Here is a 24,227-nt window from a genome sequence, read left to right as displayed (position 1 = left end):
TGATATGCTCTAAAAGTTAAAAAATTTAAATGAAAATTGCAATTTACTAATGAATTCTTTGAGAGGGAGGGGGCAGTGGGCTGTTTATTATACCAGTCCCTAAAGTATAATGATAGCGTTTCGTATTCGTTGGCCTTAACACTTTGAGGACTTTGATTGATTTTTGATTGATTGTTTCATTTAGTTAAGTTTCTAAATGTTTTAAACATAGAAGGGCGAATTTTGTGTATCATCATTCAGGATGTACATCAATTCATCGGCCATTTTCTTATCCCTTTAGATACCTGATTTCTTTGGCTTACAGCTTTTATCTTAACGAATAATTTAATTCTAGAATAAAATGTCTCTTAAAGACGGACTGACAAGCTACCTGCTTGGAATATTGGGTGGGGTAACCACCCTAGGGCTTTATGGAATCTATGGACGGCTATTTAGGTAAGAGTTGTTTGAAGTTTTAGTACGGAAGGAGGGGACATAACACAGTGAATTTAGAATTTAATGGCACTGAAAGTCTTTCAATCGGTAGATTAAAAATTTAAGGTGCTTTAATTGATTTTCTCGTATTCATTTGAAATAACTATTACAATTTAGCAGTGTCAAAACTTTTCATTAAATAATGTTAATCTACAATAAGGTATGTTTATTATCATTAGATTGTATACAATTTTTGGAAGTATAAAATTATTTTAGCCATGCTTTGCGCGATTTTTTGCTCCCTCCCACCTTAATTTGAATTATTCCACCTATTGAGAAATTAAAATAAAAAGCTTTGACGTCCTTCGTTGTAAGTTTTTAATTTATTTAGAAAATCTGGGATTAAACGATTGCGCACTGATCAGGATCCCCGTTGGTCTCATATTGTTATTCATGATGGGATTGTGTATCTTACAGGACAGGTATGCACACAGATCAGGACCTCCATAGTCTCATATTGTTATTCATGATGGGATTGTGTATCTTACAGGACAAGTATGCACAGTCACAGAGATCATGACCTCCATAACATTTAAAAGGTAAACCCTAGAGGCCTCCAGGGCAGCGGCTGCTAGTTTTTATATATAGAACATATATCAGTTTCAATAATTATTCTTTTATAGGTTGGAGAAAAAACCCGGTGGAGCGAGTGTGATATAGTAGAACAAACAGAGCAAACCCTGGCTAAAATAGATGAACTCCTGGCAGAAGCTGGAACCAACAAATCCAAGTGTGTAAATATATTTCTCGTATTCATTCGAATCCGACGGATAGGAACCGGTTCTCATCCATACGAAAAAACTATGTCTAGCATCGTATTATATCCAGCTTTCTACGAATATAACAATGTACAATCATAAGATTAAAACCAGTTTTTTTAGCCGGTGCCTTCGGCACCACGGGGCTAAAAAAACTAGTTTTAATCTTATAATTGTACATTCTATATCCGCGGAAAGCCGTTTATAATACGATGCGAGAAATAACTATTTTCGTATTCATTCGAATCCGGTGGATAGGAACCGGTTCTTATCCATACGAAACACTATGGTTAGCATCGTATTATATCCAGCTTTCTACGAATATAAAAATGTACAATCATAAGATTAAAACTAGTTTTTTTTAGCACCGTTTTTGTACATTTTATATCCGCGGAAAGCCGTTTATAATACGATGCGAGAAATAACTATTCCAGAATTAATATCCGATAATTAGAACCGGTTTTCAGCTATATTGGAAAATCATGTATGGATTACAGACAATTTTCTACGAATAATAAAATAATCATAAAATGAATATTAGTTTTGTCAGCCCTGACCTGCGGCCTCTTGTACGATGCGATATACATCTATTAAGATATATTTAGACATAGATAATTAAATCCAATTTTTTAAAAAGTATTTTTACCAAAAAAAGTTAGGTGGTTAAAAGCCCACTCTTTGGGTGGAATATGTAAAAATTTACATGATTTAAAGTTTAAACTATATTTTTGAGTGCCTGAGATGGGTTTTTGAAAGATGAATGTCAAGTTTTTTGATTGATTGATTGACTAGACAAAGTATACAACTATTTATTTAATTATTTTGCTGTTGTTGGTACGGATTTCATAGAAGAAAAACAAATTATCTTCAATTCATTTTTGCTGCATATTAATTTATGCATCTTTTTAGAGCTGTGTTAGACATTATACAAATGGCAAAAATAATAATTTAAAATTTTGAATTCTTAAGTTGTATACTCTGTTAAAATCGTACAGGGCATTGATCTTCAAGATCAAATAAGGTTTTTAACAGTGTATACAACTTAAGAATTCAAAATTTTAAATTATTATTTTAGCCATTTGTATAATGTCTAAAACAGATATAAAACGATGCATTAATAAATATGCAGCGAAAATGGATTTAAGTTGTATTAGACATTATACAAATGGCTAAAATAAAAATTTTGAATTCTTAAGCTGTATACTCTGTGTTGAAATCTCATCGTCTTCGTTCAATCAATCAATGTCTAAAAAATGTCGAAAAAAATCGGCATTTTTTAAAACCTCATCTCTGTGTATGTATACCTATGACGAGACACTAATAATAATTAAGTGAATAAGGATAATATAGTGAAAAATTAAAGAATTCTGTTTTTTTGGCATTAAGTGGCCGATTTTAATTTTAAGATAAGATTATTCTATGATAAGATACGATACATGATTTTTTTTAGTGTAACTTTTTTTGTTTCAGGCTGTTGGAGGGAAGGATTTGGATCAAGGATATCAATAGGGATTTCCATGCAATGAATAAGGTAAGGGGGGAGGGGACATTGGACTGTTTACTACACTAGTCCCAGTTTCTACCAATAACGAAATTTATTCGGAAAAAAAATCACAAAACCTATACGTGTTTTTCAGCTGTCGTTGGGGGGCAACACATCGTAAAATTGACGACCTCTCCATTTGCCCCCCAAATATTATTTTAGATTTATATCGCTTGTTGGTTATACCTTATTCCTGCACTAGTCCCCAAACATTTTTAATAATGTGTTCTTATTCAGTGAACTTTCGGGACTTTTTGACTCTTGATTAAGTTGAGCGTCCAAACGTATTAGCCACTTATTTTTATCTACATAAGAGGTAATTTTGTGTACTGTTATTTTGGGGATGTACAGCAATTTATTGGTCATTGTCTTATCCATTTTGATCCCAGGATTTCCAGGCAATGAATAAGGTAAAGACAGAATCTGAAGAGACTGTATTTTTTATGGATGCGCAATAGATCGACTTAACGGATAAAGATGCAGAAATTATTTTTTACATTTAGATTCTTAAGATATTGGCACTTTTAAATGCGCTACTAAATAAATGATCAAATACTTAAGTTAAATTGTACTAAAATATAAAAATTCACTACATGCTTTTTATAATGGATATAGAATACGTGGAAATTGCGCTAAGGGACATATTTGACGTTAATTTAGGTTGCTAATATAGTCCTCAGATTGCTTCTACGTTCCTCTATTGTCAGGATAGGGGATGGGTTAAAGTCATAATTAGGGAGATGTGGGGTATCATTATATTAGCCAGCAGGGAGAAACATTTTACCCGGGTATGCAAGAAGGGACGTCTAAGGGTAGGGGTAAAGGGGTGATTACCACCACCCTCAAATAAAAAAGCATGGACGTCATTGACTATATGATATAAAGTCCCTCCCCCCATATGAATTTGACAAGCAGGGACGTTTAAGGGGGATGGTAAAAGGGTGATTACCCCCCAAAAATTGTTAATTTTTAAATTTTTACCTCCCAAAATAAAAAAGCTTGGACGTCCTTGTAAGCAAAAATTCCTCAAAATATCAATTCGTGTTATTTGTGCAGGTATGGAATGCCTGGGTGGACCCCGCCAACAAGAGTGTGCGCCGCTGTGTCCAGGCTGACATGGCGTACCCTGAGATTCTTGTCGAGATTCAGTGTACGGCGGCCATTTAATATTTGTACACCAGGTGCAATCACACAAAGAAGCCGGTTGAGCACCGACAACCCCCTCACATTATGTTTAAAATGAATTGAAATAAGGCGGGGGGGGGGGGGTGTTTTATTTTTTCCAACCTTACCTAGAAGCTGTTTATATAAAATAGTCATAAGATAGAAATGACCAATGATAGGTCGATACACAGACTAGATTACCATTGCAGGCCAGATTACACTTTAAATGACCAATGGTAGGCCAGTATGACCTCATTTCTCATTTTTTGTAGGCACTATAAAAAGTTTCCTATGCCTAACCCCTGCAGGGGACCCTAACCCTTTAAGGGGATATGCTAGCAGGGCTGCCAAGTACCTATATAACCTTGCCTAACCTGGCGCCCAGAACATAGTTTGCCAAATATAAGTTTAACCTTGTTAACTTTTCATGTTCATAAATGTTCATAAAACAAGGATTAAAATATCCATAAAAGTGAAAATCTGAAAAATAAACCAACGATGCTGTGAGTATTGGTGCAAAAATATGACGTAACAAAAAAAAATTAGCCAATGAGAGGCCGTTATTGACCAATGGCGGCAATGGTAGTGGACTCTCACTGGCTAATTTTTTTTGTTACGTCATATTTTTTGCACCAATACTCACAGCATCTAAACCAACCAATGCAGTTAGCTGTAATGACATTTTGGCTTCGAGAACAGAAAAGAAAAATAAAAAAAAAAATAAGTGATTTAAGAAGGGGCTTTGTTAAGTCCAAACAAGTTTTATAACAAACAGACAATTCTTTTAGTATTAAAGATTGCAAAGGGCCTATGATGTGCTACTGCTGCAAAGATACCGACTAAGTGATTTATAAACCATACAATTGTAGAAAAGCTTCATTCAAAGAAATAACAATTTTCATCCCATTTTCAGAAAAACGATGTCTAAGAGGTTAGGAAGAGTGATTATTTCCACGAAGAAGGCTCCGGCAGCCATTGGACCTTACAACCAGGCAGTTCAGGTAATCATTGTATAAGTATCAGGGATGGGGCAATGGCAATTAGAGTGTTTGTGAAGGATTTAGCAGGTTTTGAGAGACTGGGGACCATTGTTATTGGTCCTTACAACCAGATCATGCAGGTATTCCCCCGTTGGGACAGGGTTTTCCATCGATTTCTACGCTTTGATTACACTGCCTTTGCCTGGAAGTCCTGAAAGTGTTTGATGATAAGCTTGCACCTGTTTTTGGGTCAAGGCATTTCCCCTAATCCCACTATTAATGTCACGTGCTGTACATAGCAGAAATAGGTACTATTTTTAACGTCTCTAGTGTTACACAGTTTAAACTGGTTTAAATCTTATAATATTTCTTTTAAATATCGGCGGAAAGCTGTCTGTAATACAATGCGATAAATAACTATTATTTTATTTATATATCTCAAAAAACGCGCGGCTAGAGCTAACTACACATGGAAGAACACACTTCTTTGTAGAAAATATATTTCGCTTTATTCAAGCCTTCTCAATTCTATAAAATAATAACCATATTTGCAAAAATTCTTAAGAAAATAACAAGCTTCATACTAGTTAAAATTAATATAAGTTTAACAAAAAAACAAGTTAAAAATATTAAGTACTTTGAAAAAAAGAATTTTTAAATACAAAATAAAATCCAAATCTTTTTACTTTGAAATATGGTGTACCTAATTGTTTGAAAGTTTATGTACAACTGAATTATTTATTGTAATGGAAGGGGGGGGGGGAGGGTTAGCAGATGAAAATTGGCGGTCAAACTTTTCAACAGTGGTAAGAATTTATACAACAACAAGGAAGAAAATATTCAAAATTTTGGTTGGATTAGCATTTTTTAAAAAAATATTGCAATTTGCAAGTCAAATAGGTATAAATTATGTTACAAGAAAAAACAACGTGTATTAGCAAAATTTACTTTCATTAACAAAAATATATAACAATAACAATAATTTTAAATTTTTCTGTTCAGCCCCAGGTGCTTTGTTTCAAATTTATTGATGAAGAAGGATTCTCGACATTTTCTGTACATGGCTGACTCCTGCCTGCAATTTTCTATAACAGATACTTTCATGTTGGCAACACTGTGTCCAGGAAGATTAAAATGTTCCCCAACTGCAGTTTTATTCAAGTTTTCATTTTGAGATCTTACACAATCTAAATGTTGTTTGAATCTTTCTTTAAGCTGTTTCCCCGTTTCTCCTACATACTGTGTGTATTTGCATTCTCTCCTATCACATGTTATAACATAAACGAGATTTTTTGTAGAGCAGCTGACTGGTGTAGAAATAGGTACCTTAAAATTATTTGCTGAGCTGTAGACAACTTTGGCTTCACGGACATGAGGGCAGGAGGGACAGTTAGGTAGGTTACATTTATATAGGTGGACAACACATTATATGTATCTGGACAGATAGGATTTATCCCAGAAACTATGCAAATTATTTATATTATATTTGTATAGGTGGACAACACATTATATGTATCTGGGCAGATAGGATTTATCCCAGAAACTATGCAAATTGTTCAAGGTAAATGATTCAAATCAAAAATATTCATCCCAAAATTTGTTTAGTGGGGGGTTAAAAACCCCTGAATGTCTTTGAACTAACGGATATCCAGGATAAGATAATGGCCGATAGACTTATATACATCCTCAATGATGATAAACAATGAGTGGTTGAAACATTTTGACACTCAACTTATTGAATCAATCAATTAACAATTCCCTAAATATGTTCAGCCAACGAATAAGAAACCGTTTGTTACTATTGGAGATGTACATCAAATTATAGGCCATTGTCTTATCCCTTTAGATCCCTTGATTTCTAAAGTACTATATTACCTCGTACGGGCGGGATTGCAGTCAAGGACCTTATCGACTTGATGTACTGTCCAGGTCCTGGTCCAGCAATCCAGGAGAACTAAGGATGACTGTTACGCACCCTTCTCTGTCCAAACACCCAAGGATATTAGGTTAAGTAACATCTAACAGACAACCAACTCTCTGTGATGCACGACCTTTGTCTGAGAAGTCCCAACTGTGCATGGTAACGAGTTGCGCCTGATTTGGGCCAAGGCATTCCCCCCACTCTAACTATTTATGTCGCGCATCTGACATAGTAGCAGTAGGAACCATTTTTAACATCTTTAGTTATGACGCGGTGTTTGACCGAGATTCGAACCTATCACCTTCCCGACGACGAGCGGATGCGCTACGTGTTGAGCCACGGTCGCGGTTTAAGTACTATATATATGTATTAATGTAAGCCTAGGGAAACCCTGGGCTAACCTAAAAAAATTAATAGGATTTTGGCTATTGACCTTTTGTTAATGCAGGATGATAGTAGACACGACCTGGACAATATACCTCACACTGTGTTTGAAGGTGCTTTGACTTTAGTGTCAGAACCTAAATTGGGACATAGTGCATTTCATTACCCTAGGTTAGGTAACTTCCTTTCACTTTTAATAAAATCTAACATGCAGCCGTTTTTGAGAAAATTAGATTTGAAAATTTCAAGTTTAAGTTTCACCCACTAGGAGTTATTGCATAACAATGACAAGAAAAGCACTGATTATTTATTTTGAATTTTGAACAAGTTTGCTTTTATAAAGTTCTTCATAAAACCACTCCTGAAGTGAGTTGATTCATGGCCATTTTTATCAGTTGCTTTGCTAAGGTCACGGAAATTCAGCTTTAAATAAATCATATACAGAGAGGTTTCATGGCAGACTTCATAAAAGCAAAGTTGTTCAAAATTTTAAATAAATAATCTTTGCTTTTCTTGTCATAATTATGCGGTAACTCCTAGTGGATGAAAATTGAATTTAAAATTTTCAAATCTAATTTTCTCAAAAACGGCTGCATTTTAGATTTTATTGAAAAGTGAAATGAAGTTACCTAACCTAGGGTAATGAAATGCACTATGTCCCAATTTAGGTTCTGACACTAAAGTCAAAGCACCTTCATACGCACTGTGACCTAATTGTTACAGAAATCTTAAAAGGTTTCCAATCAATAGGACAATTTTAACATGGTGAAACTACAAATACCACTCAATTCAATATCCGCGGAAAGCTGTCTATAATACGATGTAATAAATAAATAATGTTAAAATCAGGTGGTGTAGAGGCTGAAGCGAAGCAAGCCCTGGAAAATATGGGCCATATCTTGCAGGTACAATACTTTAACAATTAACTTATATAAATGTAACTAGATGTCTAATAATCTATATGTGTGTTTGTGTGCCTGTCTTTAAAGTAGGATGTCGATAACCACTTATCCGGATATGGTTCATCTTTACAATGTAGCTTTTCATAGTTCCTGGGAAGGTTCATTCACCCCTTGAAAAAATGATTGATTTTACTTTTTCTTTTTAAAACTGAAATTTAAATGTGTGGTGGTGGGTTGGGTGTCGACTTCCTTAAGTACCCCTAGAGGCCTTTAGAGGCACAGACACTTATTACCTCATACAAACGTCAAAATTAAGGCAAAAATGTCTCACCCTTTAAGTTAAGGGGGTTAAAAAAAATTAAAGTATGTTGATTATGTATGTGATGTACACCTAGTGGGGTGTTAACACCCCATGACAATAAAATCACACCCCTCTTGTTGTCTGAATTACACCCCTTCACACCCCCCTCGGTTTTGGTTTAAGTGGGGCCAAAGGGGTGTCAATTTTTTCCAAAACCTGTGCAGGCCACTGCATGGTGTAAAAAAGGCGAAGCAACTCAATAATTATTCCTTGATATTTAGGCTGCCAACTGTACGTTCAACAACGTGGTGAAAACAACTGTTTTGCTCAATGATATTAATGATTTTGCTAAGGTAAAATATTAAAATCGATATATTAACACTTGGATGTTGTACCAGATTTTATGTACTCTGATAAAGTAATGCTTGCAGATTGCTAAAATTATGATACCCCCTTTCATCCACTTTACCTCATTCCCCTCCCCTTCTACTGGATGAACAAACTGGCCATAAATGAGGTTAATATTAGCAGTTGGCGAAAAATGTTCCCCTGTCAATCTATAAACATTAACAAGAACGAATGTGTCAGAAAGCCAGCTAAAATTTAACTTCTTACTAGAAGCAAGGAGGAAAGGAACATTATTTCACTAGCCCCCAAAGTTTTATAACGTTTTCTTATTTCTTAGCTTAACAACTTTGGGGCTTTTATTGAATTTTGATTCGTTGGTTCAATCAGTTGAGTGTCAAAACGTTTCAACCAATATTTGTAATCTACAGAAGGGATAATTTTGTGCATTTATAATGTACATCAATTTATCGGCCATTGTCTTATTTCTTAGATTTCTGAACTAGAACAATGTTTATTTATGATTGTATTAAATATTTCGGACAAATCTGAAAAGTCTGAAGGTTCCATGTTTCAGAACTTTTAAGTTATAAAAAAAGTGTATTTTGTATTGAAAAATTCTAGTTTTATTAGCTAACAAAACAAAAAGTCTTCCTGGAAACAGGATCGAAATCATAAATTACATGAGTATCGAATATTAAAAATTACGTCATATAATACTAATGACCAAAGATAAGCCAATACACAAACTAAATGACCAATGCATAGACTAAAATATCAATGGCAGGCCAGTGTACATATTTGATTGTTTTAGGTAAATGAGGTGTACAAAGAGTTCTTCAAGACCAACTACCCTGCAAGAGCAGCATACCAGGTATTTGTGTGAGCATTACAGACAGGCAGACAGACAGACATACAAATCTAAAAAGAGTTTACAGACAGATAGACAGATCTACAAACAGATAGATCTACATAGAGATAGATCTACAGACAGATAGATCTACAGACAGATTGATCTACAGACAGATAGATCTACAGACAGATATATCTACAGACAGATAGATCTACAGACAGATAGATATACAGAAAGATAGATCTACAGACAGGTAGATCTACATACAGATAGATCTACAGACAGATAGATCTACATACAGATAGATCTACAGACAGATAGATCTACATACAGATAGATCTACAGACAGATAGATCTACAGACAGATAGATCTACAGACAGATAGATCTACAGACAGATAGATCTATATACAGATTGATCTACAGACAGACAGTGCTACAGACAGACAGTGCTACAGACAGATAGATCTCCATACAGACAGTGATACAGACGGATAGATCTACATACAGATAGATCTACAGACAGACAGTGCTACAGATAGATAGATCTACAGACAGACAGTGCTACAGACAGATAGATCTACATACAGATAGATATACAGACAGATAGATCTCCATACAGACAGTGATACAGACAGATAGATCTACAGACTGACAGTGCTTCAGACAGATAGATCTACAGACAGATATATCTATATACAGATAGATCTACAGACAGACAGTGCTACAGACAGATAAATCTCAATACAGACAGTGATACAGACAGATAGATCTACATACAGATAGATCTACAGACAGACAGTGCTACAGACAGATAGATCTACAGACAGATAGATCTACAGACAGATAGATCTAAAGACAGATAGATCTACATACAGAAAGAACAACAGACAAATATATCTCCATACAGACAGACAGATAGATCTACATACAGATAGATTTACAGACAGACAGTGCTACAGACAGATAGATCTACAGACAGATAGGTCTAATGACAGATAGATCTACATACAGACAGAACTACAGACAAATATATCTCCATACAGACAGACAGACAGTGCTACATACAGATAGATCTACAGACAGACAGTGCTACAGACAGATAGATCTACAGACAGATAGATCTACAGACAGATAGATCTATAGACAGATAGATCTACAGACAGATAGATCTAAAGATAGATAGATCTACGGACAGATAGATCTACAGACAGATAGATCTACAGACAGATAGATCTACAGACAGATAAATCTACAGAAAGTTAGATCTACAGACAGGTAGATCTACTTACAGATAGTTCTACAGACAGATAGATCTACAGACAGATAGATCTACAGACAGATAGATCTACAGACAGATAGATCTACAGACATATAGATCTAAAGATAGATAGATCTACAGACAGATAGATCTACAGACAGATAGATCTACAGACAGATAGATCTATATACAGATTGATCTACAGACTGACAGTGATACAGACGGACAGTGCTACAGACAGATAGATCTTCATACAGGCAGTGATACAGACGGATAGATCTACATACAGATATATCTACAGACAGACAGTGCTACAAACAGATAGATCTACATACAGATAGATCTACAGACAAATAGATCTCCATACAGACAGTGATACATAGAGATAGATCTACATTCAGATAGATCTACAGACAGACAGTGCTACATACAGATATATCTACAGACAGACAGTGCTACAGACAGATAGATCTCCATACAGACAGTGATACAGACAGATAGATCTACAGACAGACAGTGCTACAGACAGATAGATCTACAGACAGATAGATCTAAAGACAGATAGATCTACAGACAGATATATCTACATACAGATAGGTCTACAGACAGACAGTGCTACACACAGATAGATCTCCATACAGACAGTGATACAGACAGATAGATCTACATACAGATATATCTACATAAAGATAGATCTACAGACAGACAGTGCTACATACAGATAGATCTACAGACATATAGATCTACAGACAGATAGATCTAAAGATAGATAGATTTACAAGCAGACAGACAGTTCTACAGATATATATTTTTACTGATAGACAATTCTACAGACAGAAAGAGCTACAGACAGACAGATGCTTATTTAAAATGTCAGCATCTGACCTAACCCTGCAGGTGGCTACCTAATCCTAACCTCTATATTTGACAGGCTGCAGCCCTGCCTCGAGGAGCACTGGTCGAAATTGAAGCTGTAGCCGTAGTGGGAGAAATATCCGACAAATAATCAACCAACAAAAGTATTATCATATCTCGTTTTTAAACATCTGAATGTGGTAATGGTGCTTTCCCTCAAAGTGCATATCGAGCACTGAAAACTTCCCCCTTTCCGTATCTTTGAAATAATGGGGTGTTCCTGAGGGGAATTGGATCTACTGCAGTTCACGGAAAAATATTGCTGGTAACGAATATTGCTAAAAATCTATGAATTTAAAAGGCTGCTTGCTGCCAAACGGCTGAACGTAAAGATCATGCCCGTGCACTAGCGGCATAAGAAGGCCTACAAATAATCTGAAATAGCCATAAATCAATAATGTTTAATTATCTCGCAGTGCAGAGAAATGCGCGAAAAAGGCATAGTTTACGCGTTTTTTCTTCAGTGAAGCTTTCCCTGTGCATAATTTGATCTTGGCTATTCCAGATTATTTGTAGGCCTTCTTATACCGCTTAAAATGATGTGCGGGTATGATCTGTACGTTCAGCCGTTTGGCAGGTAGCAGCCTTTAAAATTCATAGATTTTTAGCAATATTCGTTACCAGCAATATTTTACCGTGAACTGCAGTAGATCCGGGGAATTTCCTTCGGGGATAACCAGTACTCAATTTAACCTAACCTAATCTATTTCAAACTAAGGGGATAAATTGGGAGGGGGTGTTCTGTGATAGTCTAAGCACTCTAAGTGAAACCGCCATATCGATTTTGACGTTTTTTTTATTTCACAATTTGCCGCTACAAGTAATAATTCAAAGTTGTCGCCTATTTTGAAAATATGTAACTAAAAGATTTTGAAGAACTCAATTTAGAAAAATCTCTCAATGTTTTGATTAAATTTGTAATGTTTTTTTTAATTAGCATTTTATAGTTATTAAAAAGATAAGTAAAATAAAATGTTTACATAATGTTTATTTCTTAATAAGTTAAATAAAGTATTATTCCATTATGTATGGCTTGCAAACCGATTAACATCCGCTGAATCAGAACTGGTTCTAAGTCATACTGAAAAATCATGTATCGCATCATATTACAGACGATTTTCCACGAATGATAAAATGAGAATGATAATATTAATACCAGTTTTATTAGTTCGGGCCTTCGGCCACTTGGGGCTGACATAATTAAAATCAATCGTATAATTTATAATTTTACTATCCGCGGAAAGCTGTCTATAATACAATGCGATATATAACTATTAGAAAGATCTTTTAATATTATGATCTTGTGATGCTTTTAAAAATAAATCATATAAAACTATTACATAATGTTTTTTTTTTCTTTAATCAAATATAGTACTTAATTTGACTTAGTCGTCATAGAAAATTGTAATTTTTGTTAATTATGTAAATTTAAAATAAAGAAGTTAAATAAATGCTAAATTAATAATTATTTAAATTTTATATATTTGATTATAGGGAGGGAAGGGACATTGGGCTGTTTTTAACACTAGTCCTCAAAGTTTTTTTATTCGTTGGCTTTGGGGACTTTAAATAAATTTTGAATGGCAATTTTGTATATAATGATATCATTTTATCGGCCATTGATATTTTTAGATCCCTGAGTTCAAAAAGAATTTCAAGGGGGGGGCGGGAGGGGGGGAATTTGGTAAATCTGGGAAATCAGATAACCCCCCATAACCTTCCCATACAAAAAGATTTGACGTTCTTGATTAAGTTCTAACAAGGACCAACGCAGTATGAAACAAGAATGACAACATCCATAAGTAGCTCAGCACAAAAAAAGTCATGAATGGAAAACAGACAAGATAACATGATTGTTCGGTGTTCTTAAATCAAAATTAAATTTATATAACATTAATAATTATGATGAAATGAACTATTTTATTTGTTTTAACATGAAATAAAAACATTGCTACTGTTTTTAATTACTTAGTTAAAATGCAATTTACTAATTAATATCTAAAATAACAATTTGTCTTTCATTGTATTTTATAAAATCATTAAAGTAAAAGCTATGCTCTTGGTAATGTTTAATTCTTTGTTGTAAAATATATAAGAACAAAATATTTTTGAAGAATGTTTTTCAAGGTGCAATTTCGAAAGGATAGTGGAGATATCCTCCCCCAAAATATAATAGTAACTGGATGTCTGTCTGTACAGCTGAACCACTCTTCTTTACAGTGTAGCTTCTCATAGGTCCTGGGAAGGTTTGTAACTCATCTTTTTATTGACAAAAATTTGTGTTAATTTTTTTGCTTTCTTTTTATATTAACTCACATCAATTACAAGGTAGGGCTCTGCAGCCGCGCGTCAGCTGCCAGTAAGCCACAGGGAAATCAATCGTTTTAAAATTAGGTGGAAGTCTAAACCTTAATCCCTCTTATATAAAATAATCGCAGCAGACGCGCGGCTGCCGAGCTCTGCATTTCATGACATGTAAAGTATTGGAAAGGTTCACACTTGTTGTCATAGCTACTAGCATGGATACTCTATAATTCTGTTCACACTTGTTGTCATAGCTACTAGCATGGATACTCTATAATTCTGTTCACACTTGTTGTCATAGCTACTAGCATGGATACTCTATAATTCTGTTCACACTTGTTGTCATAGCTACTAGCATGGATACTCTATAATTCTGTTCACACTTGTTGTCATAGCTACTAGCATGGATACTCTATAATTCTGTATGTCCGTTCAATGGCCAAGAAGCTAAAAATAATTCACTACCTGGTTTCACAGATTGGGCAATAATTTGTTTTCAAATTTATTAATTTTTCAAATCTAAGCTATATAAAATTAGGTTCTCTTATTAGTGCTGAGCTAGTTAATTTACGTAAATGCTTTTGTTGTATTTTCAAAGTTAATAAACAAAACGTTCCTTATCACGAAAATTTATTTTCCTGTCTATAACTATGTCTGTTTGTCAGTCTATATTTATGTCTGGCTAAAACTTACCTATGAGTACTTGAACATTATCTAATCTCTGAGTACCTGAACCTTATCTAATTTATGTGTACCTGAACCTTATCTTATATGAACCTGAACCTTTGTGTACCTCGTTCTTTAAATGTATGCCTAATCCTATTTATGAATTCTTGAATCTATGTCTATCTTATACTTATCCTATATGAATATGAACCTTGTGAACCTGAACCATAACTATGGTTAACTGAACCTTTATGTATCTGAACTTTATATTTGTGTACCTAAACCATTTTAATGCGCACATAACTTAATGTGTCCTTGAACCTCATCTACATGTACTTGTAACTTGTCTATGCATACCTGAACCTATCTATGTGTACCTTTACCTTTGTGTATCTGAACATTATATATGTTTACGTGAGACTTATCTATGTGTACCTAAAACTTTTTTATGTGTACCTGAACCTTTTTTATGCATAATTGATTCTTATAAATGTATAATGAAACCTTATTTTATCTGAACTTTATTTATATGTGTAACTGAACCTTGTTATGTGTACCTGAACCTTATAAATACATATATATAAAACTGAACCCATGTGTATCTGAACCTTTTATATGCGTAACTGAACCTTATATATGTTAACTGAACTTATATGTATCTGAACCTTATATATGTGTATTGTGTACCTGAATCTTACCTATGCATACCTGCCTGAACCTTATTTGTGTGAACCTGAATCTTTGTGTATCTGAACCATATCTATGCATACCTAAATGTATGTGTATCTAAATCTTTTTTATGTGTTCCTTAACCATATCCATGTGCATGTATATGAACCTAATCTATGCATACCTGAACCTAATCTATTTGTACTTGAATAATATCTATGCATACCAAAACCTTTGTGTATCTGAACCTTATCTATGTGTACCTGAACCTAATATATTTGTACTTGAATAATATCTATGCATACCTAAACCTTTGTGTATCTGAACCTTATCTATGTGTACCTGAACCTTATCATTGTAGAATGAAAAATATTTTTAGCTCCACTTTGTTAAATGATTTAATCTTAAACCGTGGCAATTCTTAAGAATTAAAAACTGTACATTTATGTAAATGCAACCTAGAATCTAATCTTTAAAAGTGGTATTAAAAGAGCTTAACAATTCATAACAATTTTGGCACTTTGGCACAAAATTTATTGGTGAGAACTTACCCCCCCCCCCCCTATTTTGAGATAAATTGATAATAATAGGAAGTTGGGTAGTTTTTCGTTGGTTTGTTTATTATATTATGTCAGGTGGGGTTAGATTTTATTAGATACTTTGTGTGGAGTCACTACAATTTTAATCCATAAAAAATGAAGAAATAAACGTAAATAGAGCAAAAACAAAAACATAAACCATTAAAATTACAAATCATCGAAAATTTCAATAAACCATTAAACTATGAAACCAATCAAAACTTTATCTTACTTCGATTATTTTGGATTGAAGTACACTAATCCTAGAAAATTGTTCCTAGTGAACTGGCGAATAATCTTAGAACTTAACCCACCCTCTCGGGCCCTCCCTCTCGGGTTTTTCTATCCCATTTACTTTTTAGGTATGGGTATGACACATAACTGAGAGTTGGAATTTTTTAAATATCCCCATCCTGGCGGGCACAGGATGCCAGCAAACCTGGCAGGGTCATCCAGGTAAAGAGCAAAAATATTTTTTGGACTTAAACAAAGCATTTTATCCTACCAAAATACTAAAATATCCTCTAGTAGAACATCCTCATATGAAATACTGGTGTTAAAGTCAATTTCAGGTTCCAGGTATGATCCTGCAGGTCCTGATCCTGAAATCTCCAGAAATCTTGAAAAGGCTCCTGTGGCCGCAATTTTTTACTTAGAGACTTCAAATGTTAAACTTAAGCTTTTCTTACATGTCTACATAACGTTTTAAAATTTCATAAAGATCCGCCAACCGACTGCGGCGGCTGGCAGCTGCCAAGTACAGCTGTGGCCGCTGAAATTTATGTTTTGATATTTCTTACATAAAATTTACATAAAGATAAACATTTTCAGCTAAAAAATTTCTTCTAGATTCAAAAATAAAAAAATTACAGCCGCTTGAAATTTTTAAGAAAAAAGGACCTAAAAACAAAGGTTGTTAAATAAAAGGGGGAAGGAAGCGAAAATTGACTTTGACTCACTTAAGGTCGGAAATTCATTACCAAACAAGGGACATGCACAATTTTTTTTAGCCATCTAGCTCTAATGGGGACTGAGATAATAAGGGGGGGGGGGGGGTTGAACGCCCCCCCCCCCCCCGACTGATTTAGGTGCGGCAAGGGGCCCGAATGTAAATGGTTAAATAACTATGTCTTTTCTTTATAGATAGACAGTTAAGAATTATCTATCTTGAATTCCATTACTTTTTCCTCCTTTAGTTTGTAACGGGCGGATGGACATTTCGAATTATAGAGTAGCTTCGCTTAAAAAAATAAATTCTATAACAGTATAGATTTATAAATAAGAACATTATTCATTTAAATTTGAATCTTATCTTCGGTTCCAGGACAAACGCAGGAGTGTTAAAATATTAATTTTATTAAGTATTTCTATACAGATTCGGTTAGGTTAAGATATGAATGAACAAATAAGCCCCCTGCAGGGGTTAGGCATTTAAAAAACCTATAAGATGATCTAAAATAGGTTAGGTTGGGTTTAGTGTTCACTCCGACGTTTGTCCACTCCTGCGTTTGTCGTAGGACCTTATCTTCATTTATTGTTTGTATGTTAATCCGTAGCTAGAATCATAAATTTAGACTTGTTGAAAGCATCCTATCCATTTAAAACTTTGCATAATTATTATTGAGCGGATAAGGTATACTTTTGAAAGCAAGAAGCCGTTTATAAGTCCTAAAAAATTACGTCATACTGGCCTGCATTTGGTTATATAGTATGTGTATTGGCATATCTTTGGTCATTTGTATTGCATAACGTCATTTTTCATAGGCACTATAAAAAGCTTCAAAAGCAACTCTATCACTCTGACGAGTATCTTGAAGAAATATTAACTAACCACGCTTTCTCTCTTATACCATATCGTTGGAGGAACCCCTATTCAAGGTTGAACTCAAAGGATATGATAAGTATATTTGCTTATGAAAGGTCGAAATTACATGTACAAAAGCTATTCTCGTGTGTGTATTTAGATTTGGATTTAGACAAATATTCATTTTTTTAAAATTATAGATTTTACTGTCGACAATATAACATTAGATAAAAATTTCTATGGCTTAGCCGTATTAATCACATAATAGTTATTAATAGGATTTTAGACAGCTTTCTGCGAATATTAAAATAAAAATTATAAGATCAAAACCAGTTTGCTTCTAGATTTTTATCTTCATATTCATGGAAAATTGTCTGTAATTCGATGCTATACATGATTTTTCAGTATGGCTAAGGACTGGTTCTAATCCACCGTTAATATAGGTTTTCAAAGCTATACTGGAAAAATAGATAATTTATTTCAGAAGAAATATTCCCGTCCAATTTAAAAAAAAAGAATGAGAGCGGAAAAATTAACCTATTAAAGTATTTAAAATCATTACAGGTGTTTTAATAATATGATAGAAATTGAATATTATTACCAGTGGGGATATTTAATTGATTATTATATATTAAAGCTGTTAACATTTTTACACAAGCACTGGAAAGTTTCATGTGTGACGTCATAAAAATACGTCTCCTATCCATCTCTTTTTTAGGGGTTTCCTTTCCTACTTCTCCCCTCATCCCTCCTTTTGAGACGTATTTTTTTGACGTCACACATGACACTTTCCAGCGCTTCTTCTTTAAAATAATGTGACTACCCAAAAACTTTCAAGTCAAGTGTTCCTTCTGTTTTGCCGTATGGGCCCAAACTTGGTTCCTCAACACTGCACTGGTCTCCAAGCTATAGACATATGTCAACAAATGTCTTAGGAGAATCCACAAGATCTTTGGCCAAACAAGATTACAAGTGCTGAGCTTCTAGAGTGCAGTGATATGTCAGACATCAAACTGACAATAAAACAGAGAAAATGGAGATGGTTGGGGCACACTCTAAGGAAAGGCCATGATGATTGAACCAATCAAGCCTTGACTTGGAACCCCTTCACGGGAAAGAGGAAACCAGGTAGACCAAAAACAACCTGGAGAAGGGAATTCGTGGATGAACTGAAAGAAAAGAATCTATCTTCTTTCAGTAATGCCTCTACTGAGGCCCAATTCAAAGAAAAATGAAGAACCATTGTGCGGGGCCTATGCTCTGAAAAGAGGAGATAAACGGCGATGATGATGACCCAAAAACTATTTCATTAAATATACTATTACTTTTTTTAAATTGAAAGAAGGCAAAGCAAACAAAAAATTAATGAGAAGGAACTCTATTGGATGTATTTTTGGTAGTTACTATAAATATGACTGTAATTTTAATAGAGTTTAATATTCTTTGACAAGAAATCTTCCCAATGTATTTATGCTGGTTCAGTAAAAATTATGGCATAACAAGAAAAGAACCAGTTTTGTTGCTGCTGTTTTGAAATGACAGTATTTTGACATAAAAGCATACAGGTGTAATTTTCTTGCAAAAATGGTTGCATTTTGACAAAAAAACCATCAAAATTGACAAAAAAAAGCATTGTAATTTATGCTTTATGTAAAAATGATATAATTCCCTTTATTCTACTACAATACACCCAACTTCCCTACTATTATTAGTATCATTATTAAGATAAAAGAATTTAATGATAGGAGAATTTCCTGTCCTTTCATAAATAAAAATACGAAATACAAATAGCAGGGAAAGTAAGAGGTCTTTACAAATTTAAATTTGATAATTATTTTGCATTATTAGAGCAGCAATAAGAAGCATTTATTAAACTAAGAATTAAGAAAATTTAGAAACTTTCAGAGGTGGATTCTTTTAAAGAATACACCTCAAATATACCAAAGATTTTAATGTAATTTCCATCCACTGCACTGCAGGGGGCCCTTATCCTTCGGGGCTATCCTGTACCCATTATAACCTAACCTAACATGACTTTAAAACTTCAAAATAATTGGGTTTCCAATGCTCGACTAGACAATTTAATCGAAACCCCCAACCTAAAAATATTACCCAACCTGCTTTAATCGTTACAAAGACATTGAAAGTTTTTGCCACCAAAGGATTGGTTGTCTGTTTCTGGTTTACTCTTATTCGTTGGTCTAAAAACTTTTACTTAATTTTAATTAATTGGTTCATTAAGTTGTGTGTCCTAACGTTTCGACCAATAATTTCAACTGTCTATTGCCTTATTCGTTAAAATCCCTGGAATTAAATAATCTTTTTCATTCTCCAGAATATTTGTTTCTGTCCTATAAAATTTCTAAACGGCGTAGAATTGACGTCAGGTTCATTATAAGGAAATTTGGCATAAACAAATGCGTCACAGTGCGTAAGAAGGTGCTTTGACTTTTGTGTCAGAACCTAAATTGGAACATAGCTTTGGTATGTTTCATGGTATAAAATACGCCACAGTGCGTTCGAAGGTGCTTTGACTTTTGTGTCAGAACCTAAATTGGGACATACTGCATTTCATTTCCCTAGGTTAGGTAACTTAATTTCACTTTTCAATAAAATCTAAACTGCAGCCGTTTTTGAGAAAATTAGATTTGAAAATTTCAAGTTCAATTTTCATCCCCTAGGAGTAACCGCATAATCATGACAAGAAAAGCAAAGATTATTTATTTAAAATTTTGAACAAGTTTGCTTTTATAAAGTTCTTCATAAAACCACTCCTGAAGGGAGTTGATTCATAGCCATTTTTGTCAGTTGCTTTGCTAAGGTCACGGAAATCAGCCTTAATAAATCATATTTAGAGAGGTTTTCTGAGAGACTTCATAAAAGCAAACTTGTTCAAAATTTTAAATAAATAATCTTTGCTTTTCTTGTCATGAAAATGCGATAACTGACACAAAAGTCAAAGCACCTTCGAACGCACTGTGGCGTATTTTATATTATGAAACATATTAAAGTTAAATTGGCCCCTCTTTTTATGGTTTTATCAGGGAGGCAGGGGATATTGGACTGAAAATGTTATATACATGTTATCTTATTCGTTGGCATACAAACTTTAGGTACTTGTATCAAATCTCAATATGTTGGTTCAAAACAGTGGGGTCCCAACTTTTCAACCAATAATTTTAATTTCCAGAATGGTTAATTTAAGATACCTAAGGTCAATTGATCTAAAACCTTTTTCAATAAATACCATCTTAAAAGTACAAATATATTGAAAATGAAAATTTACCCAGGGAGGGAACATTGGGCTGTTTATTACACTAGGCCCTAAAGTTTTATAATAATATTTCGTTATTCGTTGGCTTAACAATTTTAGGGACTTTCACTGAAGTGTCTAAACGTTTCATCCACTAATTGTAATCTACATAAAGGATAATTTTGTGTGTTATGATTAAGAATGTATATCAATTTATCGGTCATCATCTTATCTCTAAAGGACTACGAGATCAATATATAAAGTAGTAAGGTTTTTTTCTGCAGCTTAAGTTCTCAATAACTTTTAAACCATTGGGTTTTCTATTTCAGGTAAGCTTCACATAGGTTCTGTGGTGGTTTGAGGCTATTTAATTTTCAGATTTAAATAGCCTCAAGTGGTAATTATAAGGTTTTTTCTCGTATTCATTCGAATCCGGTGGATAGGAACTGGTTCTCATCCATACGAAAAAACTATGTCTAGCATCGTATTATATCCAACTTTCTACGAATATAAAAATGTACAATCATAAGATTAAAACCAGTTTTTTAGCCCCTAGGTGCCGTGGAAAGCCGTTTTTAATACGATGCGAGAAATAACTATTACCTCATTCACATTGCTTCTTTTAATACAGAGTCCCTAGATTCTAGAGGCGTTGCCGCTGGTAGACTTTGATTTTTTAATGGTTGTGTGAAAACTAAAGCGTTAAGCATTATATGTGTTTAGGTTTTACTATAGCTTTGACAAGCGCCTATGCTCCTAGAGGCCTCTACGGGCACTTGTGAAAAGTGGGGGAGTAGTAGGCTTTTTTCTTCTCCCTAACTCTCTCCTCTAGAAGCTGGAAACACAGCAGACTCTCTTTAAATTTTTTTTGCCGAAAGTAATGTAAAAAATCAAAGTTCATAATCATTCATAACTTATTCGTATAGTAACTGCTCTACTAAAAATAGTGGAAAATTTTTATCTAAATAACTTAATAACTTATCACACTTGTTTAGGAAGGCGTAAAAATTATAATAGTTATTTCTCGCATCGTATTATAAACGGCTTTCCGCGGATATAGAATGTACGATTATGAGATTAAAACTAGTTTTTTTAGCCCCGAGGTGCCGGAGGCACCGGCTAAAAAAACTGGTTTTAATCTTATGATTGTACATTTTTATATTCGTAGAAAGATGGATATAATATGATGCTAGACATAGTTTTTTCGTATGGATGAGAACCGGTTCCTATCCACCGGATTCGAATGAATACGAGAAAAAATATTACTTCTTACGATGTGTTTCTATGTGTTCATTAAAATCTCTTAGATGGTGAAGGCCGGTGGCGATATTAATCTACAACCCTTGGTGTCATTAAAGTTTGAATTATAACATCTCTTTTAAAAATATTCCAAGTAATTTTTTGAAAATCCGCGATCTATTATTTTTTATTGGATTTATAACCTATTTGTATTCAGAATCTACTATTTGTTTAGTTTCAGAGCTACTCTATATTTCGAAATACCCCTATTTTTAGCCCTATGGTGCCGAAGGCACCGGCTAAAAAAACTGATTTTAATCTTATGATTGTACATTTTTATATTCGTAGAAATCTGGATATAATACGATGCTAGACATAGTTTTTTCGTATGGATGAGAACCGGTTCCTATCCACCGGATTCGAATGAATACGAGAAAAAATATTACTTCTTACGATGTGTTTCTATGTGTTCATTAAAATCTCTTAGATGGTGAAGGCCGGTGGCGATATTAATCTACAACCCTTGGTGTCATTAAAGTTTGAATTATAACATCTCTTTTAAAAATATTCCAAGTAATTTTTTGAAAATCCGCGATCTATTATTTTTTATTGGATTTATAACCTATTTGTATTCAGAATCTACTATTTGTTTAGTTTCAGAGCTACTCTATATTTCGAAATACCCCTATTTTTAGCCCTATGGTGCCGAAGGCACCGGCTAAAAAAACTGATTTTAATCTTATGATTGTACATTTTTATATTCGTAGAAATCTGGATATAATACGATGCTAGACATAGTTTTTTCGTATGGATGAGAACCGGTTCCTATCCACCGGATTCGAATGAATACAAGAAAACATATTCGCGCAAGTTTTTTTTTGTATAAAGATAAGTAAACCGATTCTGAAATAGTTATGTAGTCTAAAGGCTGCTTAAAAATGATACTTTTATACTTATTTTTAATTCAAAATGGCATTTTTTCTCAGTTATAAAGTTGGCGACAATTTTAACTTTTTACCCTGTACCAACATATTTTCTTTGTTTAAAAGTTTCAAATCAATAGCACAATTTTATCAGGCAATTTTCGAACCGAATAATTTCCCTTGATAGATTTCTAAATTTTAAAAAGTTTTAAAATTTAAAACGCCACCCTAAAACACAAGTGTTTTTTATTATTAAGGATGAAGGAAAGATAATATACAATTCAAATCATATAATAATTTATATAGTTGCAGCTTTAACACCCCTATCAAACCTAACTTATCTTTTTAAAAGCGAAGCTTTTCTATAATTAGGGTAGGTCCGTACGTCCATCCGAGATAGATAGCTTTTATTCGTTAATTTAGGAATGTTAGAATTATCCTATCGATTTCAAACTTTGCATGATGATTCCTGTAGTAGTTAGGTACGATTTAGAAAGCGTTGCAACTCTATAATCATTACCAGAATGTCCGTACGTCCATTTTAAATATGTTGATTTTTTACTTTTTTAACAACAAATCTTTATGTGATCTAATTATCCGTTTGATCTGATTTTTGATATAATGATTCTTGGGACAACAAAGTGCAATATTTAAAGCAAAGCAACTCTATAATCAAATCCTAAAAATGTAAGTATGTCCATAACATAGGCGTCCAAGGGGGGGGGTAATGGGCCATTTGGCACCCCCAAACGATTTTGGGGGTGCCGTAGGCACCCCCAAAATTTTGTGAACAATACCCCCCCCAAAAAAAAATTACCCCTACCTTGGGGGTGCCGTAGGCACCCCCAACGATTTTGGGGGGGGTATTTACCCCCCCCCAAACCATTTTGGGGGGGTAAATACTCCCCCCAAAATAGAAAATCTTTAACAAAAAAATTTTTGCGCGCTTCGCGCGCATTTTTAATACTAAATTTTTTATAAAATTTAAATT

The 24,227-nt window shown here is 33.9% G+C and overlaps 2 protein-coding genes across 2 annotated transcripts; both read left to right on the top strand.

Annotated features, from left to right (window-relative positions):
• Positions 1–309: 309 nt before the first annotated feature.
• LOC145331006 (rutC family protein YoaB-like) lies at positions 310–4,857 on the top strand. The gene is made up of 5 exons (XM_080175598.1): positions 310–435; positions 806–896; positions 1,098–1,204; positions 2,703–2,763; positions 3,832–4,857. The coding sequence occupies exons 1-5, from the start codon at positions 341–343 to the stop codon at positions 3,940–3,942; spliced, it is 465 nt and encodes a 154-aa protein (XP_080031724.1). The 5' UTR covers positions 310–340; the 3' UTR covers positions 3,943–4,857.
• LOC145331007 (2-iminobutanoate/2-iminopropanoate deaminase-like) lies at positions 4,644–13,136 on the top strand. The gene is made up of 6 exons (XM_080175599.1): positions 4,644–4,940; positions 6,414–6,480; positions 8,074–8,129; positions 8,709–8,780; positions 9,587–9,646; positions 11,817–13,136. The coding sequence occupies exons 1-6, from the start codon at positions 4,860–4,862 to the stop codon at positions 11,889–11,891; spliced, it is 411 nt and encodes a 136-aa protein (XP_080031725.1). The 5' UTR covers positions 4,644–4,859; the 3' UTR covers positions 11,892–13,136.
• The last annotated feature ends 11,091 nt before the right edge of the window (positions 13,137–24,227 follow it).

The sequence above is a fragment of the Acartia tonsa genome, chromosome 11, assembly GCF_053477335.1.
Source record: "Acartia tonsa isolate MP-2025a chromosome 11, ASM5347733v1, whole genome shotgun sequence".
NCBI lineage: Eukaryota > Metazoa > Arthropoda > Copepoda > Calanoida > Acartiidae > Acartia > Acartia tonsa.
This window is presented reverse-complemented; position numbering and strand designations above follow the sequence as displayed.

Coding starts and splice junctions, on each gene's coding strand:
- LOC145331006 (XM_080175598.1), top strand. CDS start 341: ATGTCTCTTAAAGACGGACTGACAAGCTACCTGCTTGGAATATTGGGT. Junction 436..805: donor ATCTATGGACGGCTATTTAG/GTAAGAGTTGTT, acceptor TAATTTATTTAG/AAAATCTGGGATTAAACGAT. Junction 897..1,097: donor TTGTGTATCTTACAGGACAG/GTATGCACACAG, acceptor ATTCTTTTATAG/GTTGGAGAAAAAACCCGGTG.
- LOC145331007 (XM_080175599.1), top strand. CDS start 4,860: ATGTCTAAGAGGTTAGGAAGAGTGATTATTTCCACGAAGAAGGCTCCG. Junction 4,941..6,413: donor CTTACAACCAGGCAGTTCAG/GTAATCATTGTA, acceptor ATATTTGTATAG/GTGGACAACACATTATATGT. Junction 6,481..8,073: donor AACTATGCAAATTGTTCAAG/GTAAATGATTCA, acceptor TGTTAAAATCAG/GTGGTGTAGAGGCTGAAGCG.